Source organism: Pinus tabuliformis, chromosome 2_1 (genome assembly GCF_031772625.1).
Source record: "Pinus tabuliformis cultivar Carrire ecotype Pingquan chromosome 2_1, CPIR1, whole genome shotgun sequence".
In the NCBI taxonomy this organism is placed as follows: domain Eukaryota; kingdom Viridiplantae; phylum Streptophyta; class Pinopsida; order Pinales; family Pinaceae; genus Pinus; species Pinus tabuliformis.
Genome location: NC_142299.1, coordinates 685,694,056 through 685,710,408, shown reverse-complemented (window position 1 = coordinate 685,710,408; position 16,353 = coordinate 685,694,056). Strand labels below are relative to the sequence as shown.

Genomic DNA, 16,353 nt, shown 5'->3' with positions numbered 1-16,353 from the left:
TACCATGGGTATATAAACAAATATGTCAAAAATATCAATTTCCTAGCTACAGCACTTCACAAGGCATAGATTTCTTGTGATAAATTTCTGCATACATAGCTTTGTTAATCTGTAATACAGTTCCATCCTCTACTGGTAATGTAATCATCTCTGGGAGTTCATCCAATGATTTGATACTGGGTTGTCCCTCGACAGCAGGTAGGGCCAATATTCCTTGCAATGGCTGCAATACATTTCCATCCTCTACTGGTAATGTAATCATCTTTGGGAGTTGATCCAATGATTGGATTGTGGGTTGTTCCTCGACAGCAGGTAGGGCCAATATTCCCTGCAATGGCTGAGACAGAACTAGTATGAAGTGACCATCATATATAACATGTTCTTCAATACAATATGCATGCTAAAAATCAAGTGTTTGGATAAACTCATGAGCAGTTTGGGTTACAAGGTTAATAGGAAAAGAAACAACTTGGCATGGTAAATCCTGGGCACTGCTTCTCAGTCATTTCCAACCACCTTGCCAATCACTTGCAGAATTCACACAAATTTTACAGTCGGATAGAATTTTCTTACTTCATTTAGGGTACATCACCCTTAAGCAAGTATGCCAACTTGTATAATCATCAAATCTCTGTAGATATACTGGATTAATGCTTATGTAAGTGCTAAATAAGCTTACTGAGTGGACTGTAATTTGACCACTCTCAGAATATTGAAGGACTTTGATATCGCTGTAATGCTATCATCAATTTCAATGCTGAACAGGGGTTTGTCGAATCTTATAAGTTTTTGCATTAAGATGAATCACATCAGTTCCTCATTTTCCGAATAAGTTAGATAAAAATGTCATAGTGCACAATGAAGCAGTGTCAAGTTAGTGGTTTAGCTCATTAATTGACAAGAGGAGGGATCATCTACAGCACAAATGAATGAGGAAGGCATCAAAAGCATGGACAGCACCATGATTTCTTATGTAAAGGAGACAAATGTGTTGCTTGGTATGGACATATTTTTTATTTGTGTACTTTATAAAACTACAAACTTGTATTTATGTAAGCATTGAACGTTATAGAGTATGGACAGGATGTAACCTCTACTCACTATTTTTCTGAAGGCATATGAGGTTGGTTGTGCTTGTGTGATGCATTACCCTTCTGGTTACTTGCTTATGGTGGCCAGCAACTCTTTTCTATGTTTTGGTCTAGTTTCAAGACTTCACTGATTTGAGTGCTATGAAAACCAAGGCCAGTTCTCGACAATGGAGCACCCCACTCATCAAAACAGTTCTAAGCATATCCAGTTCTGTTTCTAGTGGTTCAATTTGTTGGCTTTGAGATGCCAAGACAATGCTATGTACATGAATGGCTACAACCAGCCTCTGTAGGTGATGTCCACTAGCAACAAATCTACAACCTAGTCAATGCCCCTGGATTCCTTGTATGTGTTCAATCCCAGTGGTTCGTTGTGCAGTTGGTAACAGAGCTCATAATTGAAGCATTAGAATAACTAAGAATGCAAGTTTCATGTTGACTTGGTTCAAAAGCAACAGGTTCAGAAAACTGCACATCAAGATGCTATAAACCCAAGAGCTTCTTTCTTAAATATGAACACCATAAATAAAATCAGATTTGTTTTGATCATATAACAGATCTAACATTTGAGAATATATTTGAAGAACAATTTAGATTGATGTCTAAAACACTAATTCATTCCCAAATTGTGGTGTGTATACAGCATTGTTACAGCTTAGTCTGCAGTATTAGACCAATTACGTGAGAAAATACAGAAACATTGCAATAAAAAGAACCGACAATTGAATTTGTTGAACAATTACAGAGCCATGTGAATTAACTTGACATTCCATGTCAAAGTTCAAAATTTCATGAAACTTCAGGAGAGTAGTGGCATATAATTGAACTTTTACTTTTGCATTGATGAGAGCTCAAACATTCCTCGGTGCTCATCAGGCACCCATATTTTTAATATTGCACTGATGAAGGCTCAAACTTTCCTCAAATTTTGCAGGCACCCATGTTCTCAATGTACCTAGAGCCTTCTGAAACAACACAACATTCCATGTCAAAACACAAAGTTTCATGAACTTTAAGAGAACAGATTATGAAAAAGGTATTTTTATAACAACATAACAATGGAAAAACATAAATATACTTATCATATGATAAAGGGCCACCTGACGACGCCATAATAACCTAGCTTATCTATTATTTGTGCATACCTCATTGATTCCCACTAGAGTTGAAGTCCTTCTGTAGATGATCAGTCATGGTTGAAGATGATGCTTCTCCACTTATTCTATAGTTACCTAGAAAAATGTCAAACGTTATCGCAAAGAAATTTTCTAGAGCATCAAGGTATATGTGCACACACAATGAAAGAGTGTCAAATGTACCTGGCATGGCAAGTAAGGTTGGATGGTCTTGCATCTCCCTTTGGTCTTGGGTTATCGCCATGGTTGGGGATTGTTGCATTGCTGTAAAAATAAACATACCACATGTTAAAGAATAGTGATGATTAAATACTTAAATCTAAAATCATGACTCTATTCAACACATGAAACTAACCTGGAACCATAGAGATGGCATTATTTGATCGATGATGTCCTCGCTTATTGAGGTATCGAAACTCAAATGGTTCATATTCTGATGGATCAACATTTAAATCAATTTCCAAACCATTGTTTTTTCTGCTGCTTCTTCTTTTCTTTGTGGGGCTAAGGAAACTCTTCTTCCTCTTCAAAGATGGATCAAGAGATTCCAATCCAGGTGTGAAGTCAAAATCAGTAACGTGCAAATTATTGGCTTCATCCAACATTTTTTTAAGCATATCAGTCAATTGGATTGTCTTCGCCAAAGTAGTAGGAGGGTTATCTAAAATGAGATGGGTATAGCTAAACAACTCCTCCCTTGCCAAATGAAGTGCCTCGGCATCTGCGTCAACAACATTTGTGGCCATAAGAGTAGCATCGACATCTTCATCATGGTTTTGAGGCTCTATATTGATCTCAGGTGGGTCATTGCATATGTTATCCTCTGCGTATTGATGAAGCAATGGATTTGAATTATCCGATTGGAAATACAACCAATTAACCTTTATGGTATGCTTGTAAATGTTTCCACGGATAGACCATGGACATTCACACGTTATAAAATCCTTACAATACCAGGTGACAAGGTATTTTTTATCTTGATCTGTCTGACTTCTCACCCAATAAGCACGTGTTATGTTCTCATGAGGACAACAATCAGTATCCATAATTTTTCTTGCTCGTTCCACTGATGATTCTAGCTGCTTTTCTCTCTTGTAGTTGTTTAGGAATCCTTCTTCTTTTAAGATTTCCTTGAACCGATAACAAGGTTCAACTGTTGTTAGTAGCATATGCAATAACCAATCCATCCTCCGGGCACATTTTTTCCTTCTATCAGATAGAAATGTTGTTTTTAGGTAACAATGGTATGACTCAACAGCATTATTGGTCTCCTGATTTGCATGAGGAAACTCCCGACAACCTTTCACCCACATACCTAATTGCAAATAGAACGATGTGAGTCTCACTCTATCACCTTTATAAAAGAAAAAAATACATATAATATGAAAAAAATGTTTACTTACGAATCTTATCTCCAGTGACCCAATTCTTGTTGAAATAGTCTAAGAACTTCTCTTCATCTGCAAACTTGATAAAAAATTGATTGATTGCATCTTCCACTTCATAATTGAGAGTGTGTTTCATGATGAAACCTAACTCACTGAACATCTCTTTGGCTTTTATGGAACTAGTGGCCAATCGATTGACATTTTTCAACCAAGCCCTCCGTACATGCCAAACGCATAAGATCACATCACAACCTGTGATCCTCCTGCCATATTCAATGCATTTTAGTGTGATATTTTTAGAAAAAATGCAAGTTTGGTTATATCATGACAATGTTAAAGTTACCTCAAGGCACTGATTTCAGCCAGTGCATCATCAACCATGAAAGCATTGACTTTCCAATCAGGACGGGTTTGGAAACACTTGCGCATGAGCTGCTCCAGCCATATTGCAATATCATCTGATGTGTTTCGTGATGCCACGACCCATGCAACAGGCACCTCGATTTGTTGTTCATCAAATGCCACGAGTGTATACAACTGATACTGTCATTTTCAACATTACATAAATTCAAATACAATTTATTAATCATTTTGAATGGATACAACTTAAATAAATATATTCAATAAATCATTGGCATCTGACTTACCCCATATTTGTTTGTGTTAAATGTTGAATCCATGGCTATTAAGCTATTGTGCGATAGCTTGACCATTGTCTCCAACATCCACTTTGTTTGAATCCCTATTATAAAAGGGACCTCCACACCATTGGGCTTTTGGTAAAAGAAAAAATCTTCCCGATGCTTTTGATACCAAAGGTTTACACTCATTTCATCCTTTTTGTGAAGTTGATAATTTCCCTTCGCCAACCTATTATAAATGTTTACAATATCTTTCCTGCATAAGAAGAAATCTCTATCTCGAGTTGCCACATCGATGTCAACATGTCTCTTAACGTGGGTTCTATACACTACATCAATAGGCACTCCCAAAAAGAAACAACTCTCTACATATGCAACAATGTCCCTCGAAAGCCTTGGCCTAAGCAAGGCCCTGGTCTCACCTGAAGTGTCACATTGACCATGACAAGCCCAACCTTCCCCATCTACATGTTCATACATATTGAAAGTTAATATTGCTCTATCAGGAATTTCATGCATAACTTTCACAATAAAGTGGCATTGGCAACCCCTCTTCTGCACAAATGAAGTCCTTCGTTTAGCTGAAAGATTTCCTCTTTTGTCCTCTGGGCCAAATGAACAATAATAGCTAAACCAAAAATTTAAATTGTTAGTACATACAAAGAAAGATAACCGTGGTTTCAAAAGATCTAAACAATATATATTTTAAATACTCACATATCATATTGCAATGCAGCAGTAGATCTTTCTTTTGGTTTACCCTTTGTTTTTCGTACGAATTTACATGGAGCAATAGGATTTTCTTCCTCTCCTTTTATAAAGTCAGCAACTCGTCGTAACGGGATTACAGCAACACGATCAATACCATTGTTTTTTGTATTTATTTCTGTCCAAACCAAGTCTTTATTAGAGAAAGTCATTTTTCCTTTGAGGTCTTGCACCTCAAGATCCATGATATATTGCCATTTCTTTCGCTTGCCCATTTTGAACTAATCTGGTCAAACAATATGCAAGGACATCAAAACCAAAATTTCGATCTTAGCAAGTTATTCAACATATATATAAATATAAAACCTCTTTTATGCTTTTTTTGAGGTCTAAAATATCAATCACTCAATGATGACAAAAATAAATAGCACAAAAGGATGCAAAAAATTTGGGATGCAAGCATTTCCTTTAAGATGTTGCTTTTTGCCTCATTCATTTTCAACAAGGCATTCCTTAAAGGAAAGATTCCTTTGACAACATGAACAGATGCAAAGATTTAGTTACAAAACCGTGTTTTCTGCTTACCTAACTCTGAAGCATCCCGCAGAAATTATTAAGTATTATAAAGAGAAGACACATCATATACTTAGTAACAACTGGGGTATCCCAGTGTGTCAAAATAAAGGTACACATAAGATTCCATTGCTCAACTCAACCAGATTTTGATAATATATTTGGATTACTGCATGCCAGACACCTTGTTTAATAAGCTTCATTTTCCCATGAAGATGCCAAAATATTATGTCAATTTTTTTGACTGAAATGTTTACTGTGACTATGTGGTGTTGATGGTCTGTCAATTTCTTCCTCCAACTAGTCTTGAAATAAAACCAGACAGGGGCATGCCCTTCAAACTTGATATTTGAACCTGGGCCATCATTACAGCAAGTGCTCCAACTTGTGACTAGACCACAGCCTGGTGGACATATTTTGTCAATTAATTATGAATATTTATGTGCTGGTCTGCTTTAAAAAATTAGTACTGGCAATATTTTTTCTCTACAGTATTTCTTTTGTCAATTGTATTTCTTTAAACTGTGCTTGGGATGGGGGTGGCACAGTGGGAGGGGAAGCAGTCTATTCAAATTTCAATAGTTTTCTCCAGATTGCTTCCCACTTTGAAATTGCATTGTCTGATTTGTACTTGTTTAACTTGTGGGTTCATATATTTTTGAATGCATAGCATTTCCAAGTTTCCTTATTGACAAATCTCAAGGGGTGTACCCTTACATATTTTGCACCAATGCTTTGTGCAAAGGTCTGAAAAATATTTTGTATTTGAAGATCACTCTATTTTTTTGAAGTTTCCATTTTTCTACCTGGCAATTAAAATGAAGCTGATATAAGTTATTCATTTTCTTCAGGCAATGTCTAATTGATCTGGCATTATGAATTTAAATCATATCAGGAAGAAAATAGACATAAGTTTCCAATGTTCAATCTACTAATTGCAACTTTCCATCTTTTGACATTTCTAAGTATGATTTCAAGCCATTTAGGGCTTTAGTATTTTTCTTCAAATCCATATTTTTTCAAATCTCTCTAGCAAGAATTATTGAGAAATGTTGCACCTTTATTTTATTCAGGTACACCCTGTGTCAAACCTTGCAAAATATTTCCGTATTCATAAAAATAATATCCTTTCTTCCTTGTTTCGAGCTTACTGTTAAAACATATAAGATATTGAAACTTGAAAGATTGTATTACTCATTTGGTAAATGGACAATTCATTTGACATAACTCGAAACTTAATCAAAGGAAACTAAAATACAGGGTTCAAATGCTCAGACTACAAAGGTATATTAATACGAAAAATACCACAATTTTGTTGTAGACTTGTCCTTGTGAGGATTGTGGATTTTGTCAAATCACTATGAATTTCTTCTTTAGTTTTTATTAGCGTTGCATTGATCATATTTTCTTCATATTTATTATACAATATATATTTTCCTGAATTTGTTTTTTCATCTCTTGTCTGTTTTAATAAAATGTGCTCTACATTCATCGTAATATTGCCTCAGCCAACATGAAAAATAATTTAAAGGTATCAGAAAGGAGAGATGTAAATCACGTAAACTCATCTTCTGTCATCTAATCATCTCCTTTTGAGCCCCATTGAAAATCACCACGTAGAATGATCATTTCATGGTGATCTGTAATAGACTGTTTCCTTATAAAAAATAATGGTTGGAAGATTTGTTTTCTATTTCTGTTTATGAATTTGAGCTAAGTTTAGTTACATATTTGCAGGGAAAACAATGGTGGCCCGAATTCTTGGAAAACTTTTGCATATTGTTGGTGTTTTACCTTCAGACAAGGTAACTGAAGTTCAAAGAACAGATCTAGTTGGAGAATTTGTTGGTCATACTGGCCCCAAGACTAGGAAAAAGGTATGGTCATAATTTTCTGAAGTGTTCAGATGAATAAATATCAACATACTCTATAAGAGTCTGCATATCAAAACATTAACCAAAGTCATGTATTTTGCAGATCAAGGAAGCAGAGGGTGGAATACTTTTTGTTGACGAAGCATACAGGTTGATACCCATGCAGAAAGCAGATGACAAAGACTATGGTTTGGAAGCATTGGAGGAGATAATGTCAGTCATGGATAGTGGAAAGGTGGTGGTAATCTTTGCAGGATATGCTGAGCCGATGAAGCGTGTAATTGCCTCCAATGAGGGATTTTGTAGAAGAGTGACTAGATATTTCATTTTTGATGACTTCAGTCCAACAGAACTTGCTGAAATTGTGCAGCTGAAGATGAATGAACAGATGGAAAGCAGTTTGCTTTATGGTTTTAAGCTGCATGAGACATGCTCTGTTGAAGCAATTGCCGATCTAATTATTAAAAATACAACAGAAAAGCAAAGGAAGGAGTTAAATGGAGGTTTAGTTAGATTTTCGTAGTTTCAGTGGAATTCTTGGTTCAACAAATGATTTAGATATGATAGATTCTGGTTTATTGTTCACAGTTTGAACATATAATTTGGGGAAACTTGCCTACTTTAAGAGTTTTTTCATTTGAATGCTTGTTGAGATGTTGCTAATTAATGGTAACTAACACTAAAGCTCCTCTTGCTTGGCATTTCCTTTTAGCAGACGGACAGGACCTCAATATTGGGAGATGCTGTTGAGTACTTGAAGGAGCTTCTGCAACGTATTAATGGACTACACACCGAGTTCATGTATGGGTAAGAAGATTGTTCCTCACTCGCAGCAGAGCATGTTGTTTGTTCATTGTTAAGAAATTTGAAACCAATATAAAACGATTTAAGGAATCACTAGCCCATTACAGGTCCAATGGGCAGTTGAACAAAGAGAATGAGAACGAAATTAAAATGAGTGGTAGTTGGGCTGCAGATCGAACTGCGGGAAAACAATTCGTTACGCATGAACAATATGGGGAATAGCTACAAGCACCTGAAGCCATTCTCTATATGGTATACATGCAAGCAGATCGAGGATGTAGGTTTGTTGACGAACTTAAGTCATTTGGCAGTAATTGAGTGCTTAATATAGTGTAATGGATTAACCCATGCATATCACAATTAACCCATGCCATTCGCACCCACATCGCTCGATTCTCCTTGCAAAATGAACCGAGAGTATAAACATAAAAACAACCACCACAGGGAAAGGGAGGACATCGAGTAAACGATTAAAAGAAGACATAGACAGAGGATGCAGCAAATAGCAATATGCAGCTAGCAGCTGAGGTTGACAGTGAATTTCACGGCTCTGATAGCGAAGGGTACCTGCGCGCTGAAGAGTTCCTGGCCTCCGAGCTGCAGAGCGGTACCTCAGCACAGCGGAATCGCAATTCAGAGCGGGAAGTGAGCTGCAGAGCGTAATCGCGCCGGTTCGAAATGGTCACCCGCGCGCCATGAATTCCAGCTCGTCGCTGATGGGTCAGGGATGTCAGGCGGTTTAACTGCATTCTGATTTTTTTGTCAGGGAATGCAGGGAAGAATGCAGGGAATGTCATAGACAGAGGATGCAGCAAATAGCAATATGCAGCTAGCAGCTGAGGTTGACAGTGAATTCACGGCTCTGATAGCGAAGGGTACCTGCGCACTGAAGAGTTCCTGGCCTCCGAGCTGCAGAGCGGTACCTCAGCACAGCGGAATCGCAATTCAGAGCGGGAAGTGAGCTGCAGAGCATAATCGCGCCGGTTCGAAATGGTCACCCGCGCGCCATGAATTCCAGCTCATCGCTGATGGGTCAGGGATGTCAGGCGGTTTAACTGCATTCTGATTTTTTTGTCAGCGAATGCAGGGAAGAATGCAGGGAATGTCAGGGCTGTCAGGGGAGGGTGGCGGAGAAAGAGGGTGGCGGAGCGGGGAGATGGTGGTGGAGGATGGAGAGTTTACCGATCGCCGGAGCCGGACGATTTTCCGGCCGGTGCCGGAAAAGGGGCCATTCTACAGCCTCCGTAGACTACTCCTATATATATATATATATATATATTGATAATTAAATGGAGAGGATTATGTCTTCTCCCAAGTAAATGTGAGCGTACATTGGGGAATGTGAGATGAATATATATATATATAGATATATATATATATATATATATATATATATATATATATATATATATATATATATATATATATATATATATATATATATATATATATATATATATATATATATATTGATAATTAGTTGGAGAGGACCATGTCTTCTCCCAAGTAAATGTGAGGGTACATTGGGGAACGTGAGATGTAATTAAATGGAGAGGACCATGTCTTCTATCTAGTAAATGTGAGGGTACATTGGGAAATGTGAGATGAATATATATATTATTTGAAATAATGGAAGAGACCATATCCTAGCTAAGATTCAATTTGAGAAGGTAAGTTGGGAATTTGAATAATAGAAATCATGAATTTTATATTAGACCAATATTTCTCAATATTTTCAGATAATGTAAATATTAATAAAATTTGCAGGATAAGATTTAAGTGGGGCATTACAATCATATCTACGCTTCCACCATCCGACATAAATTTAATTTGTTCAACAGTGTCTTCTATAACTTAGATTGCATATCTAGTCACACCTATGAGGTGACCAACCAGTTGATCGTTTGTTAGATGTTTTTCATGTCGATGCTTTAAATTTGATGTATTACCACACCAACAAAGCGGGAGGGGAGGTTCTGCCATTGTGCACCTGTTGCAGGGGAGGAAATTTAAGACTTCAAAATTTATAACAAAAGTTGATTAATAAGGCCAAGAAACTTGTGTTTTCTACCATCAATATCATCTAGACTCCAACATATTTACTGGGGCTATTATGTCGATAATTTTACAAGCTTAAATTGACACAATTAGATAACCTAACATAGAAGATGAGGGTGGAGCCATGGAATGAACGTCATTATGCCTTTGCTTAACCAAATCACTAATGAATCATCTAAGATCAACTATTTCTAATTAAAGAGAAGAATTATATGGTTTTTCTTGTTTCAATTTGTCGAGCCAAGGAATAAGAGTCATGAATCATATTGATATTGCATTGATGAAAATAGACTTATATAACATGCAAGAGTGATCCTTTCTTTCATCTTCGAAGTTCGGTTCCTTTTCTGACTACTCATATTTCTTTTTATTTACATATTTACAAGTTATTTAACCAAACCCCAAGGATTAGGTGTATAACATTCCCCCCTTAATTTGAAGGGGTGTTTGTGAGTCGACATGATTTTATATCAATTTAGTTTGTAAACTTTGAAGCACACTATAGTATGTAATATGTGTTAAGTTAGATTATTTGTTACTTCTAAATCAAAACTAGCAACTCAATTCAAGAATCATGAAACATAACTCTTAACATATTCACACAAGCTTGTAATGAAATCACTCTTACTTGACTTAAGAATACTTCAGACTAGGCATATACTAGGATCTCTCACACAAATCCAACTTCTCTATGAAATCATATCCAAAATTCCAAGTTTTCACTCAAATATGGGAAAATGATCAAAGGGGTTTTCAATAAAAAAGGCTAACTAATGCACTAGGGCCTTCCTTGTTGGTGGAGGCAAGTGGACATTCCATCAATATTTTACTCAACTTAGTCAATATAGAGCCAAACTAGTTATAGGGATGAGAATGCGCTACAACCTTCCCCATCTATGAGAGTGAAGATGAGTGCTCATAGTCTTCTACTCATATCTTTAACTAGCATGTACTTGAATCATCATTGTATTCTAGAAGAAGTAAATGAAAGCAAAGAACTATGGTGTTTGAAAGGTTTAAGATAAAAAGACAAAGTTTTCAAGAGGTTGGGGCCTTCTTCTCTTAGAAAATTTGTGAATGGCACTCCCACTACCTTGATTAATTTGATCGATTAGGCTAATTTTCAAACAACAACGGACATATAATAATAAAAAATCAGAAATGACACTTAAATCTATGGCTATGCAAAAATACAAATTCAATGATGTACTGGAATTATCACGTAGTAACTATGATATCTATGAAAATCAAACCAAATATAACAAGCCAATGAAGCCAATATATATTTAAGATAATGAAACCTTACTCATATCAAAATTTGCTAATAAAATCTAAGCATGTTCAATCAATATATAATATGATAACTAATTTCTAATTAAAATTTAAATACCTAATCTTGTTCCTCTCTTTTCTACCTCATCAAAATGAATACTTTCAAGTGTTTTGGTGAGCCATTTTGGGGGACCTTTTTGAGATGGTTTAGGTTTCTTCACTGATTGAGACGGGGTTGCATCAACATTCAACCTTCCAATCCTCTCAATCACATCACTTAAAAGGGTCCTTATCAATCACATTTATCACATTAAATTTAGATTAGGTATTTAAATTTTAATTAAAAATTCCTTATAAACTCACTTATAATTAAAAATTCCTAATAAACTTACTTATAAATAAAATTCCTTATAACATCACTTATAAAAGTATAGTTCATTTTTGCTATAAACTATTTATTAATACAACATTCGTCAATTACTATTTTAAAAAAATTGAAAAAATAAATAAATTAACTAAAAATATTTATGTACCACTTAAAAAACAAAACTATTAAATCATAATAATAATAATAAAATTTTTTATTAATTTTATTTTTATAATTAAAATAATATTGTTCACTTAAAATAATTTTATAATTTACTATGAATCCATTTCATCATCTCCACAGAACATAATTAAAAATTAAATATCTCCGAAATATATTTTTTTTAAATAAATTATCCCCAATAAACCACCCATTTTAAAATAAAGAACAACTGATGGTTAGTTTTTATATCTCAAATAATTAAAAAAAAAATGTACCTAATAAACCACCAATTTTAAAATAAAAAACAATTCATGGGCAGGCTTACAAAATTAGCAAGGTTTACACAATCGGCAGGTTTAATTATTGGCTTCCCTTTAAGCCCGATTTTACTAACTTTGACTTGAGGGTCACTCAATTATAAATTTCAAAATATTTCATAAATTTGAATCGACAAGAAAGGAATTGGGATTGGACTATCTGATTTGCATTTTAAAAACTATAATTAAAAAAAAAATCCCAATTTTGATTTTATTATCAAAATTCAAAAGACTAGGCGCTTCCTCCTCCCTGTAACCATGTCCTGATTGGCCCTGTTGTTTATTAATAACAAGACTAAATAGTATTACAACTCCACATACATATGTTGATCAAAAGGATTACCTCTCACGTAAATTTATTCCTTCTCATATAAAAATTGAAATGATTATGTAGACATTGTCCACTACTTTCTTATAAGTTAAGCGACCGTATAGGTGACAGTCTAGAAAGTGGATTGCACAGGAGAAGCGCTAAGACCTTCTCACGAACAAAAACCTGAAAAAATCTCTGTAGATTCCTTGCCAATGCAGGCTTCATCCAAACCACCCACAAAGCTCTTCAACAGATTGGATTTCACACAACCCAACATTTTTGGGTTCTTAATTTACTCCAAAATCTTCCCCACCCATAATCGGCATCCTCTCGCACACTTGCAGCCTCCCAATCTCAAAAGCTCCACACTTTTTTACTGCTTTTCTAATCTCATCTGCATTCGAAAAATGCCATGGAAGATTTTAAAAGTCTCTCAAATCTCTTCCGATAATCCGTGCAATCGATATCACAACACCAAAAGATTAATACCATTAATATCTGCATTCTCATATCCACACTGTTAACTATAAATGATTTGATAAGAATTTAAGACTTTTTTTTTTGCCTGTGTCACCAACTCATCCCATGCATCTTCAAAGTCCTGGCCACAAAATTCTCCTCCCACAAAGACTTGTTCTGCGGGAGGCGAAGTGTCTGGCCAAGTGTCATACACCAGAAGAGTACGCCTCTGCAATATCCTACCCACATTTGTTGATGCAAACTCTTCCATTATTATATAAGAGCAAACCCTTCATCACAACAACCTGAGGCACCTGCAATAGTGAGCTTGGCGATCCAACCATCTCAAGCAACTTCTAACATGTGAATTACCCTTCTTACCAGTCCAAAGTGATTGAGGAAGAAGAGGCCCGACGCCCCCATAGAGGTTTTGTCCATGCCAGCGCATTCCTTAACGTCAAACAGACCTGATTCCACTGATTCTACGACACTAACAAAACAACCCAAACTCCACAATTCAATCCCCGGAAATTGACTGCAAATGAAAATGAAACTGGCGCGATAAATCCATTCAAATTCAAATCGGTGAATCGCGCGGCTTCATGATTTGTGCTGGGAGTAGCGAGTCAGACGACGGACTCCGGAGAAAGGTACGTAATTCATTATGCGCGTCAGTGCTCATCCCCAGCCGGCCAGAAACACATTCTCCGACCCAGCATTGCCTCGCCGTTCTCCGTCATCGTAAACATAATTTTTTTCCGGCCGGCGACAGCATCCGGGCAACTTTGCCGCCTGGGTAGACTACACCGAGATAAAAGGATGGGTCCACACTTCCATGTCAGCGGGTTTATTGAACCTGCAATCGGGATAAGGGTGGCCGTGTGTTTTCAGGAGTGCAGATGAGCTGCAGCTGGAGAAGGCTCTGGGCTTTTTTTTTTTGTCCTCACATACTGTACATACAGCAGGTTGCCGTGATTTTGCTTGGCTTGAAGATTAATGGAAAGAGTAAAGTTGAAGATAAAGGCTATAGAGGGTAAAAAATCCCACAGAAGAAAAAGGTGGTATAATGGGTACGGGCAAGAGATGGGGTCACACTTACAACTCAATCAAGAATGACCGCTTTCTCTATGTTTTTGGTTGTAATAATGTGTTTTCGGGAGTGCAGAGGAGCTGCAGCTGGTGATTTGAGTGTGGTTTGTTCGGTTGTAATGATGTGTTTTCAGGAATGCAGAGGAGCTGCAGCTGGAGAAGGCTTTGGGTTATTTTCTTTTTGTCCTTACATACAGCAGGTTGCTGTGATTTTGCGATAAATGGAAAGAGTGAAGCTGAAGATAAAGATTCAAGAGGGTACAAAATCACCTGGAAGAAAAAGGCGGTATAATGGGTACGGGCAAGTGATGGGGCCACACTTGCAACTCGGTCAAGAATGACTATGTTTTTGGTGGATATGGCAAGGACAATTGCCAGACAAACGATGTTCATGTCTTGGATTCGGGTAAGGCCATGTAGCCATTCTTGTTTTGAAGTGACATGTTATGTTTTTGAATGTTTGAACTTATACCCATCATTGATGAACACTGGTCAATGTGCAGAGTTGTGATCTTTCAGTTTGCTCCAGCAATCCACTTCTCCATCTTGGTAGGGATTGGGATGAAGAACTCCATGTTCTCTCATTATATCAATTGATGATTATTGTTTTACTATGGAAAGTTTAATAATACAATTCTTTGTTAACCTCACTTAATTCCCCTCATTATGATACGTCGCATCAGTTTCATATTCAGTTAACCTTGCGTTTTTTCAGTTGCTAGTTTTCTTTTGAATCTTCATTGAGTTAACATATATATTCACTATGTTAGAAACATCATTTTGGTGTAGATCAATGCCCAAGGTTACCTTTTTTTGTTTAAGAAAGTTCCTCTTTTTCTAACTTCTTCCTATCCGTCACAAATCTTGTTGTTTGTTTTGGTCTTATTTCCTCAGTTACTTTGTACTATTTTAGCTAAGATTTTGAGAAATATGTTGAATTTGCAGCTACAAATACATGGGTGCAACCTAACGTAAGTGATTAAGGACCAGCAGCTCGTGAGGGGCGCAGTGCTGCACTCATTTATCACCATCTATTTATATTTGGAGGTTGTGGAAAAGCTCAAGATGAATCTGAAGAGATATATTACAACGACCTTTACATACTAGACACAGGTAATCCAGTCTGTTGTTAGTCTCCTTTATTGTTTATTTAGTAGGGTTACCATTTATAAAAGCATAATGGATATAATATTTTCTGATTTTTACTTAATTGAAGTTTGATGGGATGAATTATGTGGGTTTACTAGTTTTATAATTTTTATAATTATTTTTTATATATATTCCATTATTGCTTTATGATGAGGGAAAAGCTTATTTGAGTGGGGTCAGGGTATCATAAGATAATAGATTTGATAATAAATTTTGGGAGGTGATAAAGTAATAGATTTAATGTTTCTCGATTTATTTATTTTGAATGGATTTTTTAATATGCATTGTGTATTATCATATTTTGTCATTTTTACCTATAAGTTTTATGGGGATTTATTTATTTTGAATGGATTTTTTAATATGCATTGTGTATTATCATATTTTGTCATTTTTACCTATAAGTTTTATGGGATGAATGACGTGGGTTTACCAGTTTTATAATTGTTTTAATTGTTTTCTTTATATATTTCATTATTGCTTTAAGTTGAGGGAAAAGCTTCCTAGTTTTATAATTGCTTTAATTGTTTTCTTTATATATTCCATTATTGCTTTAAGTTGAGGGAAAAGCTTATTTGAGTGGGGTGAGGTTAAAAAGCTTACTAGTTTTATAATTGCTTTGATTGTTTTCTTTATATATTCCATTATTGCTTTAAGTTGAGGGTAAAGCTTGCTTTAAGTTGAGGGAAAAGCTTATTTGAGTGGGGTGAGGGTATCATAAGATAATAGATTTGGGAAGGGTGATAAAATTATTGCTTTAAGTTGAGGGAAAAGATTATTTGAGTGGGGTGAGGGTATCATAAGATAATAGATTTGGGAAGGGTGATAAAATAATAGATTTAATGTTTGTTGATTTTTTTAAGTGAAGTTTTTTAATATGCATTATATGTATTATCACTATGTATACTTGTTTTTTATTAATTTGTTTTTAGATATTTTATATTAAATATGAAAA

General features: G+C 35.7%; 3 protein-coding genes and 1 long non-coding RNA gene across 4 annotated transcripts; 1 reads left to right on the top strand and 3 right to left on the bottom strand.

Moving 5' to 3' along the window:
- Nucleotides 1-1,705: 1,705 nt before the first annotated feature.
- LOC149202457 (uncharacterized) lies at nt 1,706-3,044 on the bottom strand. The gene is made up of 3 exons (XR_016253523.1): nt 2,411-3,044; nt 2,237-2,323; nt 1,706-2,056 (listed from the first exon to the last, which is right to left on the bottom strand). It is a non-coding gene; the product is annotated as an uncharacterized LOC149202457 (long non-coding RNA).
- Nucleotides 3,044-4,105, bottom strand: LOC149202456 (uncharacterized). Its single transcript, XM_089401594.1, has 4 exons — nt 3,959-4,105; nt 3,631-3,878; nt 3,161-3,542; nt 3,044-3,050 (listed from the first exon to the last, which is right to left on the bottom strand). The coding sequence occupies exons 1-4, from the start codon at nt 4,042-4,044 to the stop codon at nt 3,044-3,046; spliced, it is 723 nt and encodes a 240-aa protein (XP_089257720.1). The 5' UTR covers nt 4,045-4,105.
- A 111-nt stretch (nt 4,106-4,216) lies between these two features.
- Nucleotides 4,217-6,845, bottom strand: LOC149202455 (uncharacterized). The gene is made up of 2 exons (XM_089403177.1): nt 4,974-6,845; nt 4,217-4,884 (listed from the first exon to the last, which is right to left on the bottom strand). Exons 1-2 carry the CDS (start codon nt 5,237-5,239, stop codon nt 4,236-4,238), a joined length of 915 nt encoding a protein of 304 aa, XP_089259303.1. The 5' UTR covers nt 5,240-6,845; the 3' UTR covers nt 4,217-4,235.
- A 294-nt stretch (nt 6,846-7,139) lies between these two features.
- On the top strand, nt 7,140-8,437 carry LOC149202454 (protein CfxQ homolog). The gene is made up of 4 exons (XM_089401593.1): nt 7,140-7,414; nt 7,515-7,919; nt 8,127-8,218; nt 8,323-8,437. The coding sequence occupies exons 1-4, from the start codon at nt 7,283-7,285 to the stop codon at nt 8,435-8,437; spliced, it is 744 nt and encodes a 247-aa protein (XP_089257719.1). The 5' UTR covers nt 7,140-7,282.
- Nucleotides 8,438-16,353: the final 7,916 nt, after the last annotated feature.